General features: G+C 42.4%; 1 protein-coding gene across 1 annotated transcript in view; it reads right to left on the reverse strand.

The window, feature by feature from the left end:
• LOC137344536 (pepsin A-like) overlaps positions 1 to 23710 on the reverse strand; it is a 40368-nt gene extending 16658 nt beyond the window's left edge. Inside the window, exons 1-9 of the mRNA XM_068007583.1 lie at positions 23655 to 23710; positions 22387 to 22549; positions 21323 to 21440; positions 19140 to 19258; positions 17294 to 17493; positions 15788 to 15907; positions 12461 to 12605; positions 12126 to 12224; positions 10757 to 10915 (exon numbers count right to left, since the gene is read on the reverse strand). Of these exons, the coding sequence (XP_067863684.1) occupies positions 10757 to 10915; positions 12126 to 12224; positions 12461 to 12605; positions 15788 to 15907; positions 17294 to 17493; positions 19140 to 19258; positions 21323 to 21440; positions 22387 to 22549; positions 23655 to 23710 (1179 nt within the window). Of the gene's footprint in view, positions 10916 to 12125; positions 12225 to 12460; positions 12606 to 15787; positions 15908 to 17293; positions 17494 to 19139; positions 19259 to 21322; positions 21441 to 22386; positions 22550 to 23654 lie in introns of the transcript that reaches the window.

The following is a 23710-nucleotide window of genomic DNA, read 5'->3' on the forward strand; positions in this document are numbered from 1 at the left end:
TATTTCTGAATCTTTTTTCTTATTTCTTTTTGTTCTTTTCCTATTTCCACCCATTTAGTCAGGAAACTTTGTGCCAACTATTCTGGCTATGCTTCTCCTGCTTTCCTTACAAGCCCATCAATCCTCTTTTCTACATCTGCCACTTTAGCTCCTAGTAAACAATGATGCTTTGTTTTCTTTGTGTTTATCACCAAAGTAGCTATCAACAAATTGCAACATTGAATCTCCTGACACTATAATCTCTAGCTTTCTTACCAGAACCCTTTCCTTGTTTCTCTGATCTGTTCTAATCTCTCTTGTATTTCTCCCCTTATCTCCCTTTGTTTCTTCCAATCTTTGAATCCTGTCTGGGAATCTCTATTACCTTCTTCTGCTCCGATAACACCCACACCCTCCCTCTTTACTACAGCTGTCTCCACTAACATCTCTTTCACCATCAACTCTTCCCCAGTTTGGTCATTTTTTTCTTCTCATCTGCTTGGTACCTCTGCTCAACTGTGTGCCCCACTTTATTCATAATTCATCAATTATCTTTGATCCTTGTACATTCACAATCTCCTTGAGCTCATGAATTCTGTTTTCGAACTATATCTTCCGCCCTTCTAGCTGATTAATTGGAGATTTGTTTGCTGGAGTGGCAGAGTCTCAGCTGCTCAGTTCTAACTATGATACACGTAAGGTAGTACTTACAATTCTGTTGCTTTCAATTCCATTTACCTGTACAATGAAATTCCTTGCTTTAACTCTAAAAAACACTTAATAATTAACCCCCACTTTAGTGCTATGTTTGCGCTACTTAAAATGTCTTCAATCTTTGCAGTTGAAGTTCCTATTTTATATTTATTTTAAGTTGTTGATTGTTGCTGCTCTCCCCAGCACTATGCAACAGCCTCCTCTGCTAGTTCTCTCCGATCTCTCCAATAAGGCTCCTCTTGCTTTAGCCAGATCTCCTGTGGTTCTGTTCCCTGCTCTATTGGCTATATCTGTTGGATATACTTTAGATTTAACCCCTGAATTAATTTAGGAACAATTCAAGCAGCTTGTATTACCCTGCAACCAGCTTTTTTAAAACCCCCGAAAATGATTTTTAAAATTAAAAAAATCCCATCTTTTTTGCTGCACCTTTCATTTGCTTTAGGCACGTAAAATCAGATCTTCAATTTCTGACTCAATGGGCCCAAAGGAAAATGGAGCCACGGCACAGGATATCCAGGACTTTAGCTCTTAATTCAGGTTAACACACTAATACAGTACTGAGGGGGTGCTGCATTGCCACAGGTGCCGTCCTTCGAGTGAGGTTAAATGGAGGCCCGTCTACTTCTTTGGCAACATATTATGATCCCATGGTACTATTTGAAGATGAGCAAGAAGTTCTCTTAGCTTCCTGGGCAACATCTCTCCCTCAACCAAAACCACCAAAAACAGATAAACTGGTCCTTCATCATTTTAGTCATTCCATCATCGGTGGCTATTGATTCTGTCACTACATTGTTGCCCTTTAAAATTTTCTATGCCGCTTCCATCACTTTGCTACCTCCCTGCCTGTTTTCAAAAACCTCCTGAAGCCGCCCTCTTCAACCGTGCCTTCAGTCTCCCATCTTTCCATCACCACTTCCATTACTCTTCCCTTTCCCCATGCTTGATGTCCACTGTATCACTTTCCTCCTTGTGTAAAGTGCACTGAGACATCTTCCTGTGCATGAGGAGAGCTATAGAAATGCAATTTGTTCTTGTTGCTGGGTGCAAGATGGCTGCTGCATTAGCCCATAGAGCAACAGTGACTTCACTTTGAAGCAATTCAGTGTATGAGCATTGCTTTAGGACATCTTTCTTTCTCTATAAAGTGCGACAGTGACACAGAGTGAAAACATAAAATGCTCGAAATACTCAGCAAGTCAGGCAACATCTGTGGAAAAAGAAATAGAGTTAATGTTTCAGGTCGATGACCATTCGTCAGAACTGAAATGTTAACTCCGTTTCTTTTTCCACTGATGCTGCCTGACTTGCTGAGTATTTCCAGCATTTTATGTTTTTATTTCAGATTTCCAGCGTCTGCAGTATTTTGCTTTTGACACAAAGCGGTAGGTTTGACATTGCTCTTCCTAAACACCCAGAGGAAGTAAAAGTGTTTTTTAATTTTCTTTTACATCGCATTTTGACCAGGTACAAGTATCAGAATATTTGCAAATAGGGTTTAGCAGTTAGAAGCCTTTGTATTTAAACTGATATAGTAGCTTAAATATTTGACTCCAAATCTGATTAAATCAAATAAACAGTGATCGGACTGTATAAACACTGAAGTTTGAACCAGGGACAAAGTGCTCTTATCGTTAAGAGGTTGTTACGTAAAGGTCTAAGAGAATGGAAACAACACTGTAAACGTCGTGCTCCCACCTGCACAAGCATGGGTGGTTAGAGCTTTAGGCCAGCTGGAAGCAAGACAATATTGGATGCTTTGTTGGCCTGCGGAGAAATTAGAAAGGAACAGGTTGGATTTTGTTCTCGTGAAGAGTCTGCAGGGCAGGATTGTATCTTTGTGCAAAGACATAAGACTCAGGTGAAATGCTTTCATTAATTTTGATAAGGCTTTCAATGTAATGTCTCATGTGTCTCTGTGAAGGAGCTAGAAGTTATGGGTTACATGGCTAAATCTTGGATTTCATCTGGGTGGTAAACTCCGGCACCAAGATCTGTGTGAAGGTAGAAGGGAGTCACTGAAACTATCTCTGTGAAAAAGATTGAATTAAGGTTTGTCCACTGTCACCCATTCCATTCAATGTCTTTGTTATGTTTTTGGGGTTTTACTCTAGATATTTTTCTTGGCTTCTTTGTCTCAGCCCATTCCTGTAAGTGAGCCCTTGCCCCCTGTGTCCTGGAGTATGTCTTTATCTGCCCAATACCGAAGTAATAATGAATGGTCAGCACTTATTTCAAAAGGGAAGGTCATGCCTGACCATCTTATTGAAGCTTTGAAGAAGTAACAGAAAGAGTAGACGAGGGTGATGTAATATATTTGGATTTTCAAAAGGCCGTCAATAAGCCAGCGCATATAGACTCATGACTAATGTCAGAGTATGTGAAGTCAGGGAACAAGTAGCAGAATGGACAGCAAGCTGGCTACAAAACAGAAAACAGAGAGTAGAGGTTAAAGTTAGTTACTCAGACTGGCAAAAGGTGGGAAGTGTTTTCTATAAGAATCAGTGCTGGGACCACTGTCGTTCACCATTTATATAAATGATTTGGACTCAGGAATCGGAAGTACAATTTCAAAATTTGCGAACGACACCAAATTGGGGCTTGTAGTTAATACTGAGGAGGACTGTGAAAAAATGCAGGAGGACATTAATAAACTTGCAGAATGGGCATATAATTGGCAAATAATTTCAATATAAATAAGTGTGAAGTGGTACATTTTGGTAGGAAGAATAAGGAGGCCACATATGCCTTGGAAAATAAAGGCGCTAAATTGGGCCATGTAGCACCCATTGTTTCGGCGCGACACGGCCTCTTCGACATTCAAGATGGCGTCTTGGATGCGCACGCACGTTTCCAGTGTGACATGCGCCAGATGCCATTTTGGTATAGGAGTTAGTGCAGGCGCAGATAACGAACGCTGGAATCATGTAAAGTAGGGAGAAAATGGCTTCAATCAGTGTACAACACTGATTTAAAGTGATAGACACCATTTTGGGACTTAACGCTCAACTCAACGCACAGTCTTAACCCCAACCATCTGAACGTGTCTTAGAGTGCCTGGAGGACCCCCCACCAGCGCCATTTAAAGGGACCATGCAGGATTTAGAGGTTAGTGGGAGGATTATTGCTTCTGGCTGCCCAGACATTTGTAACAGTTTTTGGAGGTCTGCAACACTTGAATACTAGGACATGGGGACACAGCTTAACATTTAGAACCAGGACGTGTAGGAGTGAAGTTAGGAAATGCTTCTACACACAAAGAAGGGGAGTAGGGAAAAACCGGGGAACTACAGGCCAGTGAGCCTAACATCAGTGGTAGGAAAATTATTGGAAAAAATTCTGAAGGACAAAATTAGTCTCCACTTGGAGAAGCAAGGATTAATCAGGGATAGTCAACATGGCTTTGTCAAGGGAAGATCATGTCTGACTAATTTGATTGAATTTTTTGAGGGGGTGACTAGGCGTGTGGATGAGGGTAACGCAGTGGATGTGGTATACATGGATTTCAGTAAGGCCTTCGATAAAGTCCCCCACAGGAGACTGGTCAAGAAGGTACGAGCCCATGGAATCCAGGGTGCCTTGGCACTTTGGATACAAAACTGGCTTAGTGGCAGAAGGCAGAGGGTGATGGTCGAAGGTTGTTTTTGTGACTGGAAGCCTGTGGCCAGTGGGGTACCACAGGGATCGGTGCTGGGTCCCTTGCTGTTTGTGGTCTACATTAATGACTTGGATATGAATGTAAAAGGTATGATCAGTAAGTTCGCTGATGATACAAAGATTGGTAGGGTGGTAAATAGTGAGGAGGATAGCCTCAGTCTGCAGGACGATATAGATGGGTTGGTCAGATGGGCGGAACAGTGGCAAATGGAATTTAACCCGGAAAAGTGCGAGGTGATGCACTTTGGAGGGACTAACAAGGCAAGGGAATACACAATGAATGGGAGGACCCTAGGCAAGACAGAGGGTCAGAGGGATCTTGGTGTGCAAGTTCACAGATCCCTGAAGGCGGCGGAACAGGTAGATAAGGTGGTAAAGAAAGCATATGGGATACTTGCCTTTATTAGCCGAGGCATAGAATATAAGAGCAAGGAGGTTATGATGGAGCTGTATAAAACACTGGTTATGCCACAGCTGGAGTACTGTGTGCAGTTCTGGTCGCCACACTACAGGAAGGATGTGATCGCTTTGGAGAGGGTGCAGAGGAGATTCACCAGGATGTTACCAGGGCTGGAGCGCTTCAGCTATGAAGAGAGACTGGGAAGATTGGGTTTGTTTTCCTTGGAGCAGAGGAGGCTGAGGGGGGACATGATTGAGGTGTACAAAATTATGAGGGGCACAGATAGGATGGATACTAAGGAGCTTTTTCCCTTCGTTGAGGGTTCTATAACAAGGGGACATAGATTCAAGGTAAAAGGCGGGAGGTTTAGAGGGGATTTGAGAAAGAACTTTTTCACCCAGAGGGTGGTTGGAGTCTGGAACTCACTGCCTGAAAGGGTTGTGGAGGCAGGAACCCTCACAACATTCAAGAAGCATTTGGATGAGCACTTGAAATGCCATAGCATACAAGGCTACGGACCAAATGCTGGAATATGGGATTAGAGTAGACAGGGCTGATGGCCGGCGCGGACACGATGGGCCGAAGGGCCTCTATCCGTGCTGTATGACTCTATGACTCTATGACAAAGGTTGGGAGAAGTTTGGAATGCTCTTCTGCAAACGGCAGTTGATGCTAGCTCAATGGAGAATTCTAAATCTGAGATTGATAGATTTCTGTGAACCAAGGGTATTAAGGGATATGAGGCTAAGGCGGGTATATGGAAATAGGTCACAGGTCCACCCTGATGTGATTGAATGGTGGAACAGGCTCAAGGGGCAAAATGCTACCGCCACTTGCTGCCTCTTGATATGCGCCACCTTCTCCTGCAAGAAAGCGGGAGATGTATCTGGGTGATGTGCCTATCATGATTGAATAGCTGCCAGTGTGTGTGGCCTGTGAGTTGTGGGTGGGTGGCTTGCAACAGTGGTAATGTGTAAGGATGAGAGGGTTGAGTACTGATGGAAAGAGTTTGTTGGCATGTGGGTGATGGGGGGTGTAGTGCGAGGAGCAATGGATGCAGCTGGTGGTATAGTTGGTAGGAGACACCACTTGACAGTCGACCTCACTCACTTGACCACTCATGTCAAAGCATTGAACTTCTTCCTGTACTGCATCCATGTTCATGATGCTGTGCACCTGGCATTGACTTCATCCCCTACTGCCTCCCACTACCTTTTGGATGTATGTCTGGAGGGCCACTTGCTCCCCCCCACTCCACCGTGGATATAGGATGTCCCTGCTTCTGTCCACCTCTTACACCAAGGCCTCTCGTGCATCAGCAGAGAACCTTGGTGCACGGACTCTTAGATCAGCAGATTGGTGAGGTCTGGCATGCAGATTGGAAGATGTGGGATTTAGTGGTGCACAACCTTTATTCAATGTTTTAACTGAAATCATCAGTGTGTAAAAATAGGGATGGGACCTGCATCTGTGCTTTACGTGTGCGATGTCTGATCTCCATTCAGACTCTGTGCAGACAGCAGGCTGTTATATTCAGCAAATAACAGGAGCCAGCTGCCTTTAAGAGATTTCTAACAGGCAGCCTGCCTTTAAGAGATTGGAGCATCCCCCTGCTGGTGGAAAGTGCGAATTGCATGCAATCCTCATTCAACGCTGAGTTCCAACGCAGATTGCAGGTAAGTCCTCAGGCCTGACAAAAATCTCATCCTGCCTGCGCAGGGGCCATTGGGCGCGGGGTAATAGCGGATCGTATTACTCCCGCCCAAAAACAGGCCCGATCCAATTTTTCCCCTTAAGTGTCTAAAGGTGATAGAGGAGCAGAGGGATCTGGGGGTACAGATACACAAATCACTGAAAGGAGTGATAAGGCCATCAAAAAAGCAAACAAAGCACTGGGGTTAATTTCTGGAGGGATAGAATTGAAAAGCACAGAACTGATGTTAAACTTGTATTTAACCTTGCTTATACCACACTTGGAGCACTGTGAACAGTTCTGGTCTCCATATTATAAAAAGGCTATAGAGGCACTGGAGAAGGTGAAAAAAAATTACTAGGATGATACCAGAACTGAGAGGTTAGGAAAGATCAAGAAAGATTGAACAGGCTCTAGAAAAAAGAAAAAGGAAGACTGAGGGGTGACCTGATAGAGGTCTTTAAGATTATGAAAGGGTTTGATCGGGTAGACGTAGAGAAGATGTTTTCACTTGCGGGTGAGACCAGAACTAGAGGCTATAAATATAAGATAGTCAATAATAAATCCAATAGGGAATTCAGGAGAAACGTCTTTACCCAGAGAGTGGTTAGAATGTGGAATTCGCTACCACAAGGAGTAGTTGAGGTGAATAGCATTTAAGGAGAAGCTAGATAAACACACGAGGGAGAATAGAATAGAAGGATCTGCTGATTGGGATAGATGAAGTATTGAGGGAGGAGACTCGTGTGGAGCATAAACACTGGCATGGACCTGTTGGGCCGAATGGCCTGTTTCTGTGCTGTATATTCTATGTAATTCTATGTAATTTGTAGTGAGCCTCAAATAGACACTGATTAGATCACGTGACCATGTAATTTTCCCCAACTTTGAAAAGTCGCATAAGTGACGTAGCCTATAAACTGCTAAACAAAATTATTAACCAATAAATGAATAATTGAAGAGTAGTAACAGCACATTGTAGATTCACAATACTATAGGTTTAACTGTCCTTAGATTCAATAGAAAAATAAAAACCAGTTGTGTTAAACTACAATATCAACTGGGTCCTTGAATATTAATCTTTACACGGAGGTTTATTGCTGACCATTCACAAAACCTTTCTCTGGCCTATCTACCTGAAGGGAGACATTGGAGGCATCACTGAGAGGAGCATCAAGGCTAGTCCCGAGAGTTAGTTGTCTGAGTTATGAGGAAAGATGGGAGAAACTTGGACTTTTGAGCCTTAATAGGTGGTCATGTGAGAGGTGATCTTATAGAGGTATAGAAGATAGTAAATGGTACAGAAAATTATTATAAATTAAATCGTGAGAGTTGACAAGAGAACACACGTTAAAACTAGTAAAAGGCAAAGTTGGTTCTGATATCAGTAAATTTTTCTTCACACAAAGGGTGATCAACATATGGAATGGACTCCCGGATAGAGTAGTGGAGATGAAAAATCTAGAATCATTTAAGAAATATTTAGATGCTTCAATGGGGAGGACCTGTTTCCGAATGGATGATCTAAGACGAGCCACATGTCTTCCTCATCCATCATTATCTTGTGATCTTTCTCTGATGGCTTCGGCAGACCACTCAATTTGAACAAGGCAGGCTGAGAAATAAGGGTCAACTTCCCTCCAATGTTACGCCAGTAATTGACTTGGGATTGAGTGGGACGCCATTTGCTTAACTTCAAGTTACTCGATACTACTTGTGGAGGTTTCTGCCGGAGGTGATGTCAGGTGTGTAATGCTTCTGCCCAAATATGGGCACGTGTAATAAAATAGGATGCAATAAATGGGATGATGCCACGCAGTATTTTTGCTACTGTTTCTGTCAGTGTTTTCCTGGCATTCAGCATTGCCCTGGACCATGGTGGGGGTTGCTGGAGGATTCAGATTTAATTGGCTGTTTTGACTGAGGCAATTGATCGCATCTGGGATTTAAACATTCCTGCAGTCATTTCCCTCACCCTACCTGAGGCAGGTGCCCTCATGGTGCTCTAATTAACCCCAGTGCCTGTCCTCACCATGTAAATGACCTAAACCCTGGGGAATGTATAAACTGCCCCACCAAAGATCAGAGACCACTGCAGCAAAGAGGAAATTCAGCTCCGTAGTCTTCAAAAATTGAACAAGACAATTGAAATTTAAATATATGGACTTAAATTAAAAAGAGCTGCCAATCAAACAGATATACAAGGGAAGGCCACAAGATGCTTATATTTGAATGGAATAGCTTGGCCCCTCCCTCAGACATCAGGACAGACACATCATTGCTAACTCTGGGCTTTCTGAGCCATAACTCCTCAAATTTAAACCGTGCATTAACATCTGGTGGACTATCTCGAACGTCTCAGCACCAGTTGTGTCTTTGTAGTGAGTGATGAAGCTAATTCACTGTTTTACATGCTCGGATATGGGTCAATGGTCGCCCTTAAGGACTCAAAACACACGGATAGCGGGCAAAAAAATCGAAAAAGTTAAATTTATCTCTCATATTGTTCATTGCACCCACCGGGGGTCACTTTAACTTTTATCACCAGGCGAAAAACAGGTGATAACGAATCAGCCGTTTTCTCTCTTGAAAAAAAGAATCAGAAGAGGTGTAAACTGGGCTGCCCACTTCCCGGCAATTAAAGGTTAAAATTACCTCCACCATGTGTTAATATTCTTTCTTCAGAACATTCATCTCTGAATCCTCCCCACTTCTTTCCTCCTTTACTATTGATTTCAATGGAATAAAAATCGGGCGTGTTCTGTAATGGGCGGGCAACCTGCTCCGGCAGATCACTGCCCACGTGGTGAAGTCCAAAATGTACCCCTTGGACTTTTCAGTTTGGGGAGGTGGTGTCTTGGAAGTGATCTTATAGAGGTACATAAAATAGTAAGTAGCATGGAGAAAGTTTATCTGGAATAATTTAGATTAAACTATGGAAATAGGACAAGGGGACAAGTTTGAACTAGTACAAGGTAGATTAAGGACTGATATTAGTAAATTCATCGTCATGCAGAAAGTGATCAACACTTCCAGGCAGAATGATGGAGGCAAAACCCTGGACTCATTTAAGAACCAATTTGATGCAGCAATGGGGAAAGTGCATGGTTTTTCTGGATGGATGAACTAAAATCAGCTGAATAGCTGTCCTCTTTCACTAAAATTTTGTGAGTGGGGTTAACGTTTCAGGTCTATGACCCTTCGTGCCCTTTGGATGAGGGCCATAGGCCTGCAAAGTTATCCATAACCTTCTTTTCTCCACAGATGCTGCCTGACCTGCTGAGCATTTCCAGCATTTTCTGTTTTTATTTGGTATTTCCAACAACTGTGGTGTTTTGCTTTTTGTGTTAGGGCTTTATTGAGTGCTGCATTGTCGGAGGTGCCTCGCTCCTGCAGACCTCACCCCAGGATCAAACTTAAAAGTTAAAAGCTCCCACATCATCTTAAACACAGACTGGACAGAAATGGCAGGAAACAAGCAGCGAACCCTGACCAAAAACAAAGTTGTTACAGATGTCAAAACGTATATCATAAAATGAACGGTGCATTGGAAAAATACTGACTAATCTAAAGATGTATATACAGGAAATCTTAATTAGACCGAAAACTGTATTCAGTGAGCTCCTGTCTCATGTCTGAGAAGTAATATTATAGATCAGTCACACTGATGTTATCTGTCTGTGTCTGGTGCGAACTCTGACTGAACACAAACTGGAGACCATCTCATCCACCCTCCAACACCCATATAGAATTGTAAACAATTTTACAACACCAAGTTATAGTCCAGCAATTTTATTTTAAATTCACAAGCTTTCGGAGGCTTCCTCCTTTGTCACATCGTTCACCTGACGAAGGAGGAAGCCTCCGAAAGCTTGAGAATTTAAAATAAAATTGCTGGACTATAACTTGGTGTTGTAAAATTGTTTACAATTGTCAACCCCAGTCCATCACCGGCATCTCCACATCATGACCCATATAGAAGTAAGAGATCAGACAGCTATTAATATGTTTATGATACTTTAATCTTTATTTTCTGATATTCTCCATTAATTCTTTGCTATAATCTTCTACGAAGAACAGCTCCAAATAGATTCACAACCAAACAGTAGCCGAATGACTTGGTTAAGGACAAATGCAGTTTGTAAAACCTTTAATCTGTGTAAATTATTATTAATAACATTTTAAATCATTCATGCAACCAGTGTGTTGACCATAGCATTTGGGATATGTGAGGAAAGCTGGAGAGATTTGTAAATGCAAATCGAGGCGGGGTAGGGGATGCGATTTAAACAAAGTCATGGATGGACAAATTAAACGGCACGAGCTAAACCCACCCGGTTGTTTCCTCTGTCAAAAATGGAATAGTATTCTCCAATGAAGACATCTCCCAGAATCCAGAGCTGTTCAGAAGTAGGAAGAGCCATGCTGATAAAACCACTTTTACACATATGTTGTCCATTGTAATTGCTCTGCAAGTAAAGTAATAAAGAACAAATCAACAGCTTTTTCTACATTTGTTTCCTTTTGAGAAAGAACTTGCATTTCTATCATGGCATATTACATACGAATATACAAAACTGACAGGCAGGAAAAGACCAGCTGGTCCGATAGAAACATAGAAATATAGAAAAATGAGAAAAATTTACGGCACAGAAGGAGGCTATTCGGCCCATCGTGTCTGTACCGGACAAAAAAGAGCTACCCAGCCTAATCCCACTTTCCAGCACTTTGGCCGATAGAAACATACAAAAATTAACGGCACAGAAGTAGGCCATCAAGCCTGCCCCACATGTCATGACATCTCTCAGAAACAGCCCAAAGCATTTCATACAATGAATTATTCTGAAGCAAAGTGACCGTTGCAACGTGGGCAAATACAGCAGACAATTTGTATGCAGCTAGATTGCACATTCATTTTTCTGGTGGTCCTGTTTGAAGGAGGGACGTGGGCGAGGACATTATTTGAAGAAGGGCACGGAGAGACATTTGGCCTCATTGCCTATGTGTTAGCGAGGGGGAAAATGAATCAGCCAGAGTTCCCACTCCTGACTATTATCCAGTGACTCGTGCTGAAATATGTGCCTCAGGTGAAGACAGAATTGGCCTTGACTGTGGAACTCTCCACTGTTGAATCACTTGCCAACACTTGCTGTACGGACTCACACATTAAGAAAGGCCACTTGAGCATGTACTAGGGGCAGTGGGTACCCACAGAACTATACTTAATAGAATTATAGAATCTTACTGCACAGAAGGAGGCCATTCAACCCAATGTGCCTGTGCTAACTCTTGTACTTCAACAAGAGTTAGTGGAAGGTGGAAAATTGGAGTGGAAGAAACAGTAAATAAAAGTTCCATGTAAATGTAACTTCAGTTTATTAATTTCGCTCATACTGCAGGGTTGATATACTGTTTATCACAATTGAATATAACAATTATGCTTTTCAAAAAAGTTTGTATTTTGTGTCGTTATGGGTTTATTAAGAATTTGAGATGGATGCTACACTCAATATATAATCACAGAGCTTCCTAATAACCTACAGCTATTGTTGGTTGATGGTAAGACTTACTGTAAAAGATGAGGTACTGCAATCATACCGGAATCCTTACAAAAAACAGCAAGCTTGGGACGGTATAAAATATTGTGGAGATAATGGCAGCCTAAGGGATAAAGCATACCTGGAGCACGTAGGCAGAAGGAGGAAGAGGGTAGTCAACTCCGTTGATGGTGAAAGTCACTTCGGGCATGCTAGACAGGTCGTTACAGTCCACAACGTCCTGTAGAACAGAAATGACAAGAGTTTAAAGGTGGTATCATCAGGGAGGCCAGCTGTAATTTATGTTTAATCTGAATTATGGATTATCAGTTAGCTCTGAGGCATTCCTTAACTTTAGCATAATTATAAAATATTGTTATTAATGCATCTGAATCACTTTTAATGTAAAGAACTTTCGTCCTTTGGGATTGAAGATGAAATCATCTCCTTCACATGATACAATATAATGCAGGTTACCATAGAATAACTTCCGGGACGTGCACCAATGTAGCGCTGAATTCTGTTGATAGGTGAAGTGGGGCCAACGATCAGAGAGGTGCCAGTATCGACAATGGCCTGGCATCCATCTTGGCAAGAAACAACCTGGCCGTTGATTTTCACACTGGGAAAGAAAAGGACGTTGATAGTTACATAACAAGTTTTGGAAATCTAAAACCACTACCTAAGTGACAACTGTTTATGGAGATTAATGTATACTAATGTATGTATCATATATCAAGACAGTTTCCAAATTTTATTCAGTCATTATGCTTTCAGTAAATATACAACATAACACCTGGATTGCGCTTTTGAATCTCTTGATATAGTTACTCTAAGTTTAGTATTCTTTCAACCAGACAATATTTTTGGTCCTGCAATGTTTTGCCATGTGCAACAAGTTATATATTTGTCCTCACTTTCCATCAGTGACTTAGATGAGGGGACAAAGTGTAATGGTGTGATGTATCCAAGTTTGCTGATGATACAAAGCTAGGGAAAGTAAGTTGTGAGGAGGACGCAAAGAGGCTGCAAAGGGACATGAACAAGTTCAGTGGGCGAGAAGGTGGCAGATGGAGTATAATGTGGGGAAATGTGAAATTATCCACTTTGGTAGGAAGAATAGAAAAGCAGAATATTTTTTACAAGGTGAGAGGCTAAGAAATGTTGGTTGTCAGAGGGACTTGGGTGTCCTTGTACATGAATCACAGAAAGTTAACATGCAGGTACGGCAAGCAATTAGGAAGGCAAATGGTATGTTAGCCTATATTGCAAGGGGGTAGGAGTATAAGAGTAAGGAGGTCTTGCTGCAATTGTATAGGGCTCTGGTGAGACCACACCTGGAGTACTGTGTACAGTTTTGGTCACCTTAACTAAGGAAGGAAATACTTGCCTTAAAGGCGGTGCAACTAAGGTTCACTAGATTGATTCCTGGGACCATCATTTTCCAATCCTCCCTGGCGACATGCGTGGTCACGGAGGATTGGAGGACTGCTAATGTTGTACCATTGCTTAAAAAGGGAGAAAAGGATAGACCTAGTAATTACAGGTCAGTTAGTCTACCCTCGGTGGTGGGCAAATTATTGGAATCAATTCTGAGGAACAGTATAAACCATCATTTAGAAAGGCACAGATTAATCAAGGACAGTCAACATGGATTTGTTAAGAGAAGATCGTGTCTGACTAACTTGATTGAATTTTTTGAGGAGGTAACAAGAAAGGTCGATGGGGGTAATGCGTTTGATGTAATCTACATGGATTTTAGCAAGGCTTTTGACAAGGTCCCACATGGCAGACTGGTCAAAAAAGTAAAAGCCCATGGAATCCAAGGGAAAGTGGCAAATTGGATCCAAAATTGTCTCAACGACTGGAAGCAAAGGGTAATGGTCGACGAGTGTTTTTGTGACTGGAAGGCTGTTTCCAGTGGTGTTCGGCAGGGTCCCTTGCTTTTTGCGGTATATATTAATGATTTGGACTTGAATGTAGGGGGCATGATCAAGAAGTTTGCAGATGATACAAAAATTGACTGTGTGGTTGATAGTGAGGAGGAAAGCTGTAGACTGCAGGAAGATATCAATGGACTGGTCAGGTGGGCAGAAAAGTGGCAAATGGAATTCAATCCGGAGAAGTGTGAGGTAATGCATTTGGGGAGGTCAAACAAGGCAAGGGAATACACAATAAATGGGAGGATACTGAGAGGTGTAGAGGAAGAGAGGGATCTTGGAGTGCATGTCCACAGATCTCTGAAGGTCGCAGGACAGGGAGATAAGATGGTTAAGAAGGCATATGGGATACTTTCCTTTATTAGCAGAGGCGTAGAATATAAGAGCAGGGAGGTTATGCTAGAATTGTATAAAACACTAGTTAGGCCACAGCTTGAGTACTGCGTACAGGTCTGGTCACAACATTTCAGGAAGGATGTAATTGCACTAGAGAGGGTACAGAGGATATTTATGAGGATGTTGCCAGGGCTGGAGAATTTTCACTATGAGGAAAGATTGGATAGGCTGGGGTTGTGTTCTTTGGAACAGAGGAGGCTGCGGGGTGATTTAATTGAGGTGTATAAAATTATGAGGGGCCTAGATAGAGTGGAGAGGAAGGACATATTTCCCTTAGCAGAGAGGTCAATAACCAGGGGACATAGATTTAAAGTAATTGGTAGAAGGATTAGAGGGGAGTTGAGGAAAAAATTTTTCACCCAGAGGGTGGTGGAGATCTGGAACTCAATGCCTGAAAGGGTTGCAGAGGCAGAAACCCTCATCACATTTAAAAAGTACTTGGATATGCACTTGAAGTGCCATAACCTACAAGGCGAGGGACCAAGTGCTGGAAAATGGGATTAGGCTGGGTAGCTCTTTTTCGACCAGCACAGATTCGATGGGCCGAATAGCCTCCTTCTGTGCCATAAATTTTTCTATGTTTCTATGTTTCTTTGAGAGGGTTGTCCTATGTGGCGAGATTGAGTAGAAGGGCCTATATTATCTGGAATTTAGAAGAGTGAGGGGTGATCTCATTGAAACATATAAAATTCTTAGATGGCTTGACAGGGTAGATGCTGAGAGATTGTTACCCCTGGCTGGAGAGTCGAGAATTAGGGGGTCATAGACTCAAGATAAGGGGTCAGCCATTTAGGACTGAGATGGGGAAAAATTTCTTCACACAAGTGGTTGTGAATCTTGGAATCCTCCACCCCAGAAGGCTGTGGAGACTCAGTCGTTGAGTATATTCAAGACTGGGATCGATAGATTTTTGGACACTTAGGGAATCAGGGGATATGGGGATAGGGTGGGAAAGTGGAGATCAGCCATGATCTTATTGAATTGCGGAGCAGGCTCGAGGGGCCTTATGGTCTAGTCCTGCTTCTATTTCTTAAGTTCTTGTGTTCTTATTAAAGGGGAGCTAGGTCAATATCTGATGAGTAGGTGCTTGAAGCTTCTGGAGATATTAATAGTGCTTTATGATATTTTTTTCAGAGGAGGTAGGGAAGGTGTAGAGGATCATCAGGAGGTGTGAGGTGGAAGTCCATGATAACAGAATCATACATGAACCGAGTGGACTTGGTGAGGCAAGTTCCCTTTTCTTGCTCTGGATAAAATTATGTTCTTATGATTCTGAATTATGCATTTCCCAGCTAGTCCCGTATATTTTGTCCTAAAATTACAACACAGCTGTAATGTTAAACTGCCCAGTAAGAGTTGTGCATTATTTAATCTGTTTATCACTATGAATTATTTCAGAAGAAAACACATTTTTGTAGTCGAATTCTATTCCGGAACATATAACACTTTTTAATGAGCATATAATTACCTGTCCAGGAGGATTTGCCAGTATCCTTGCTCAGTGACGGGCACCCAGTTAATTTGACCGGTGTAGTGGTTTGGATCGACTCCACCAAATACAACTTCACTTCCGGACTCACCATTCTGTCTGTAAAACAAAGGTTAAAAAGAAATTAAAACTGGATTTGTGCAGCTTCAAAATTTCTCTCACATCCTAGTCTTTTGGAGATCATTATCATAGTGGTCTTTTTTGTCAAATATGTGTTTGAAAGTAATTGTTAATATGCTGGTACACTCACTGTAAATCCTAGAGAAGGTGTAAATTATGCAGAAGGACCCCACTAAATCCCACAACAGAAAAAGTAAACCCATCGTGCCTGTGGCGGCTCTTTGACAGAGCTATCCAATTAATCCCACACCTCTGCTCTTTCACCATAGTCCTGCAAATCTTTTATTTTCAAGTATATATTTAATTCCCTTTTTGAAAGTTACTATTGAATTTGCTTCCACCAGCCTTCCAGACAGTGCATTCCAGATTATAAAAACTCGCTGCATAAAAAAATTCTCCTCATCTCCCCTCTGGTTCTTTTGCAGATCTTAAATCTGTGTCCTTTGGTCACCGACCCTCCTGCCAGTGGAAACAGTTTCTCTTTATTTACTCTCTCAAAACCCTTCATAATTAAAGCTAAGACCCTCAAGAAATGCCACTAAAGTATCAAACAGCAATGCCTACAGGGGCTGCATTCCCCTCTAGGGCAGGTTCACGGTCTGAGGTGGGTCAGGGCATGACTGCTGCCCGCCACCCTTGACTACGTTGTGAGCTTGACCCATTTTCCTAGCTCGGGGCTCATTTAAAATGCAGGATGAGCTCCCAGAAGGATTCTTGCCACACAGTGGAAGCCAGGTAGAAAAATTCTGTGGTGCTGCAGTAGGCACAGAAAGGAGGAGAAGGTCTTAAAGGGGCAGAAGTGCCGTAAAGACATAAAATTTTTTTTGAGAGGCTGTGGGCCCTCCAGGAAAAGAGAAGAGGCCCGAAGAAAGGGAGCAATGCCCACAATTAGCCCTCTCCCTCCCAACAGAACCATTAGTAGCTTCCCACCTCTGTCCCAGGATGTACCGCTAACATCTCCTGGGATTCCTGTGGTCGGCAATACCTGAGGCAGAATGCAGGGAAATTGGCTGGTTTCCTTGACGCCATCCTCTGCCATCATTTAAATTCACTGGATGGTCAAGGGTCAAGTGGCTAAAATCCCTGCCAGATGGCGGGGGTGGGGGAGGGGGGGAGGAGGAGGACAATTTACTGCGGTGCAGACAGGGGTGAGGATCTGACCGTAGGCCTCCCCTCCCCATTTTCCTTCGTTTGCCACTGCTGTACCACCGATTGGGTTATAAGGCAGAGGAAAAGCCAGCCGATAATGTCAATGTTGTTGATAAAGAAAAGTTGGAAGAAAAAGAAAGCTTTGGTGTTGACGTTGATGGATGTTCTTTAATGGAAATGTTGATTTGGAAGTAGCGAACGTTAAAAATACTTCACCTGGTCAAGTAAAAAGCGAAAATAGGCTCCTCCACCAAACGCTCAGACATCATGTTATGGAAAACAGTTGTGGCGCCTGATACTGCAATATCTTGAAAGGCCAATCCCAGAATTCCATCAAATTTAGCGTAGTAAAGGAAACTGCCAGGCTCAGAGATACTTAAACCAAATTCTTGGTGAGTGATATCAATGCTGGATACCTAATCAAAACAAAAACTGTTTAAATACTTCAGGCTGACCATATTGAAAGGAAGTCAAGTAACAGAGTTACTGGTAGTAATGAACGTACAAGGGGTTCTGCCAGTTTCCCACTGTAACTTTTGCAAGTGAAGGGCAGAACACCCCAATGAAGTGGCAATGATCCAGTTGCTCTTGTTCTCTGCTGTTTCCGACTTGCCCTTGCAAAGTGTGGAACCTCCAGCTGCTCCTTACCAGGTGAATGTCTTCGGGGGCAACGAGGCAGGGGTAGAGACCCCCTACATGGGGGATTCCTGCTCCAATGCCTCAGTCAAGACTTGGCACATCTTTGTAGACCAATACATCCAGTGAGGTGAGGCACAGCAGCCTCCAAATGGCCAGATGTGGGTCCCACTGGTGAGTTTCAGGCCACTGAAGAAATTAATCACATTTTAAAACAATTTTCCAGATCACTGTCTCTTCCTCCAGGGGCCGAGGAAGAAATGGGGTGGGGGTAGGGGAAACTTGGACAACCTCCCCCACAATGGCAGGTGGGCACCAGAGTTTCTGACTGTATGGACCAAGCAGGTATCGAGATGTGTCCATAGTGCCACTTGCCCCATGCTAATTAGGTACCGTCACACTGACCCCGAAATCTCTGGCGGGATCACGTCCCGTGAAATATGGGCCCAGCATTATTTGTAATTTAAAGAAAGAGGAAGGAACTTATATTTATGTAGTGCCTTTGCACATCCTTCAGACATCCCAAAATGTTTTACAACCAATGAGTTACCTTTGAAGTACACTCGGTTGCTACTCGAATCTGTCATGAGGGATAGAGTGACTGAGCACTTGAACAAATATGAGCTGATCAGATAGAGCCAACATGGCTTTGTTAAGGGAAAGTAATGTCTGACTAATCCAGTTGAATTTTTTGAGGAGGTCACTAATAAGTTAGATAAGGGATTGTCTATGGATGTTATCTATGTGGACTTCCAGAAAGCATTTGATAAGGTTCCATGCAAAAAATTATTAGTGAAAATGAGCATGCATGGAATTGGAGATAACCTTTTGACTTGGGTTGGAAATTAGTTGGGAGGTAGGATACGGAGAGTGGGGACAAAGGGCAGGTACTCTGATTGGCAGGATGTGACAAGTGGTGTTCCCCAGGGATCTGATCTGGGGCCCCAACCTTTCACCATATTTATTAATGACCTAGATGAAGGAATAGAGAGTTGTAGAAGTTTGCAGATGACAATAAGTCAGGAGGAACAGTAAGTAGTGCAGATGGGAGCAGGAAGTTACAAAGAAACATGGACAGATTAAATAAGTGGGCAGGGAGTTCAATGTGGGCAAGTGTGAGGTCATCTACTTTGGACCCAAGAAAGATAAATCGGAGTATTTTCTAAATGGTGAGAAACTAGGAACTGTAGAGGAGCAAAGAGACTTGAGAGTCCAAGCACACAAATCATTAAAAGCCAGTAGACAGGTACAAAAAACAATCAAAAAGGCTAATGAAGTGTTGGGCTTTATCTCAAAGGTGCTGAAATACAAAGGGGAGGAAGCGATGCTTCAGTTGTATAGAGCCTTGGTCAGACCCCATCTGGAGCACTGAGTTCACTTTTGGGCACCGCGCCTCAGGCGTGGGAAATCCACTCGTTTGACTTACTCTGACAGTATCGTATCCTAGTAAGCCAGTCATGCTGCCTGTACCGTATTGGATGGAAAGGTATTTTTTTGACATCTGAAATGTTGAGGAGGCAGTTGGATCAAACTTGCGATGATCATCTACACAAAAGCACATTTTATCCAATTAGTTTCATTAGATTTTAGTGTTTATTTCAATGCAACAACATCTTGCATTTATGTAACACCTTTAACGTAGCAAAACGTGCCAACACGCTTCACAGGAGCATTATCAGACAAAATTTAACACCGAGTCATATAAGGAGATATTAGGACAGGTGACCAAAAGCTTGGTCAAAGAGGTAGATGTCAAGGGGCTTCGGGAATGCGGAAGAAACCAGAATTGGAGGAACACAGAGTTCTCAGAGGGATGTGGGGCTGGAGGAGGTTCCAGAGATAGGGTTATAGAGGTTATAGAGATAGGGAGGGATGAGGCCATGGAGGGATTTGAAAACAAGGATGAGAATTTTAAAATCAAAATCGAAATTCATTCAGCCCATTGGACATTTTATCTGGCTTCTTAATTCTAAGACAATTTTGCAAATCATTTCGAAAAAAATTACATTGCTTCCTCTAAAAAGAACACAAGGGGTCATAGAATCATAGAATGATAGAAGTTACAACATGGAAACAGGCCCTTTGGCCCAACATGTCCATGTCGCCCTGTTTATACCACTAAGCTAGTCCCAATTTCCTGCACTTGGCCCATATCCCTCTATACCCATCTTACCCATGTAACTGTCCAAATGCTTTTTAAAAGACAAAATTGTACCCGCCTCTACTACTGCCTCTGGCAGCTCGTTCCAGACACTCACCACCCTTTGAGTGAAAAAATTGCCCCTCTGGACCCTTTTGTATCTCTCCCCTCTCACCTTAAATCTATGCCCCCTCGTTATAGACTCCCCTACCTTTGGGTCGATTTTGACTTTTGCATGACGGGCCAGCGGAGCATGCTATTTGGCTGACCATTCCAGTGGCGAAGAGGCTCCCTGCGAATGAATGGGGGGGGCGGGGATGGTTGTGGGGGGGTGTGTATGGTAAGGTATCAAGGTCACGTGCTGTGGGGGGTGGGGGGAAGGACGGATGGACGTCATAATCATGGAGGTTTGAGATCTCGGGGAGGCAGTGACCTCGATTATTTTGGTGGGCCCCAGAGGATCACTCTTGCTCCTCCGGGGCCTACAAAAATAATTCAATACCTACCTTTGCCGGGCCTCCTCGGCTCCATTGCCTGTGGAACTGGTCGGAGTGTGTAAGGTGCAAGCTCTGACCAAAGATGGCAATCAGGTTGCTATTTACATCACTGGACCCCAATTTCCACGTTAGAAGGAGCCTATCGTCTGAAACAGGCTGACGCTTTGGAAACCTCGCAGTCGGCCCCTTTCAAAATGGGAGCCGGCAGCATTGCCGGTGGTAAGGTTACTGATCCCATTTTGAGGCCATCACCGCGCTGTTAATACCAGGCGAAGGCAGCGATAATCGACCCCAAGAACTTTTAGGATCAAGAAATGGCCAAAGGGTCAAGCAAGCCTGATCTTTTTGATGGATCAATTTCAGCTACATGCCTTCTCAGAGTCCCTCAGTCTCTTTCTCCAGACTGAGGGATGGGAAGTATAACTCAGGTCTGTCAACTCCAGGTCATTTCAGCAGGTACTTGTCATATAGCAATACCTTTGTGTGTTTTCAAGTTCTGTTAATTTGGAAAAAAAGCTTGATGATCCGTGAAATTTATTTAGGTCCTTCTTATTCCTCCCTGTATCTTTTTGGTTGGCAGTGACTTTGCTGACTCATCCAACAGGTGATGAATGCAACATACCTGGGAAGTAGGAGTTACTGGGTTTCCTCCTCAGACCACTGACCAGCAGATCCAAGGTATAACTTACACAGTCTGAACCTAAATCAGCCTGAATTTTTGTGCTCCCAGCTTCTTTCATATACTGTCTATTCCTGATAATTCAAAGGCTAAAAGAATTGAATTAAGCAATATTATATTACACAGCCAAGTGGGTATTTAGTGCTGAAAAATTGAATTATAAGATCATTTGAATGAAGCAAATTTGAATTAAGGGGAATAACTGTATCGTACTTTCATGTGGTCAAGAAAACCAAATAATCAGTGTGCTATTACCAGAATTACTACAATTTTCTATATTTACATCTACTTACTGCATGCTGAACTACTGCAGTAATCCGATGGGACCCAAAGATTAGATGAACCAGTATCAAAGACGACGGTGAAACTCTGAGGTGGGGTCCCGATACTGATTGTTCCGTAGTACATCAGCTGTCAGGAAATTAAAAGAAGGACACAAAATTAGAATTGTATCCGGTTCTCAGACAGCAGCGCACGATATTTCCACATGTGTTACAAGGAATATGTGGTGAAGCCGATGCGCTTAGATTGCTAAAAGTTTAACTTGGGGGTAATTTTAACCTAGCCCGCCCGGCAGGAAACTAATGGGATCGGATTAGATTTCGAACCCGCCCAGTTTTACATTCCGGGCGGGTTACGTTAAAATTAACCCCTTAGTTTTCCAAATGTTTAACTGACTAATAATTCTAAAGGAGGTACTGTTACTATTGGAGAATATTCCACAGATTCAATTAGTGTGGCAGGTAAGCAGTGGAATGAAATTTTTGTAGGAATGGTGAGTGACTATTTTCAGTTTCAATAGGGATCTTGATCTAGATAATTGGATTTAATACCTGTCGTGTGATTTTGGTAGTGAAAGACTTGTATTTATTTAACGTCTTTCACGACCCCAGGACGCCTCAAAGCCAATGAAGTACTTCTTGAAGTGTAGTCACTGTTGTAATTTAGGAAATGCGGGAGCCAATTTGTGCACAGCAAGGTCCCACAAACAGCAATGAGATAATGACCAGATAATCTATTTTTTGAGTGATGTTGGTTGAGGCGTAACTATTGGCCAGGACACTCAGGAGAACTCCCCACACTGTGCTTCTTTGAAAAATGTCATGGGATCTTTTACCGTCCCCATTGAGAGGGCAGACGGGGAATCTTTAACCCCGGTTAAAGGTTTCATCAGAAAGACGCACCTCGCTCAGTACTGAGCTGAAATGTATCAGCTTCACAGTGACTGCCTGTGATATTTGCTGTGCTCGTAGGAGGAATAATGAAGTGAAAAATGCAGTAAAACTCAATAGGAATGTGAATGTTTCTACCCTACTCTGTTTGCTGCTCTTCCTTAAAAAGATTACAGATTACTTACATCCAAGTAGTTTATAAGTGGCTCTGATGCATCCAGTGACTCCATGTGGCTCGGTCCTAAGTATTTTGAATAGGGATTGTATGGGTGTTTCTTCAGAAAGTCTTCGAGTAACCCACGCTCCTCCAATTCATCACGGACAGATTTACCCTTAAACAATTTCACTCTGCAAAGATAGGGGTGAAATTGGTCACACTTTGTGCCAGCATTGAATTAAATATTTCTTTCTAAATTAAGCTAAATAATTGTTTTTACAAAATTCAGTATCGTACAAACGAGCGATGTACTTTTACTGATTAGTAAACAAAAATACCTTATGTAATAAGCCAGAAATCTTTTATATAGTTATGAGCGCAGCTATTTCCAAAATGGACCATGAAGGGCATTATCAAGTATCTGACAGTCTCCGTTTGAATATCAGCTCTCGTGAATTGAAATGAACACTGATTGTGTGTGGAGCACTGTGAAAGAAATTTTCTTTCCTTTGCAGAATGTAATACAAATCACTGAATCACTTTTTTGCACCAGTTCATGTTCTCCTAAAGTCCTCTAAACGTTTCACTTACAGTTTGCTTTTCAGGGACATAGTGTGCATTAAAGGACTGTTTTTTGGGGAGATTGAAAAACAAACTTACCATAATAAATGAATCAAAATTGTCCCCCTAAAAATATTCCACACATATTCACAATTTTCATAAATCTTGGTCACATCTATTAAAAAAACAATAGAGTGCTAAGAAGATAATGCGAACATTACAAAAAATTAAACAGTCCTGTTCACCTTTAAGAGCCCCATCGCATATGGAACGTAACTTTGCACCCATTCAAATTGGGCTTTTAATGGCAAAAGGCACTTTTGCAGCATAAAAGCTGGAAAATTACAATAGGTATTAAATTAAAAAATTAGGTGCACATTCCGTGGCCTTAACGAGACTACAGCATGAAAAGTGTACACGCACTCTGGTGTACAAAATGCAGCTGGCCGCAATATCTCAGGCAGGTGGAACTGAGCACAAAGCATGCTGACGGCCTATTTGTCCAATTTTCTGATTCCACATCGACACAACCAGTGCAGCTGACTCCAAAATTTGGCCCTAAGATAAATCAGCCCATTAAACATACAGGCGTTGATGGCAGAAGAAAGATTCAGACATGAAATGTTTAAAACAAACTCAAAATATTTTGATGACATTATCGTCGTCCATCTGTGTGAAAACGCACTCAAAAAATTTCTAAACTTCAAAAGCAAGGCAACAATCATCAGTTCTTACCTGACTAAACATTCAGAGAGCTGAATGCAAGCGAGTGCAATGAGCAGCCACTTCAT

This window comes from Heptranchias perlo, chromosome 27 (genome assembly GCF_035084215.1).
Source record: "Heptranchias perlo isolate sHepPer1 chromosome 27, sHepPer1.hap1, whole genome shotgun sequence".
Taxonomy (NCBI): domain Eukaryota; kingdom Metazoa; phylum Chordata; class Chondrichthyes; order Hexanchiformes; family Hexanchidae; genus Heptranchias; species Heptranchias perlo.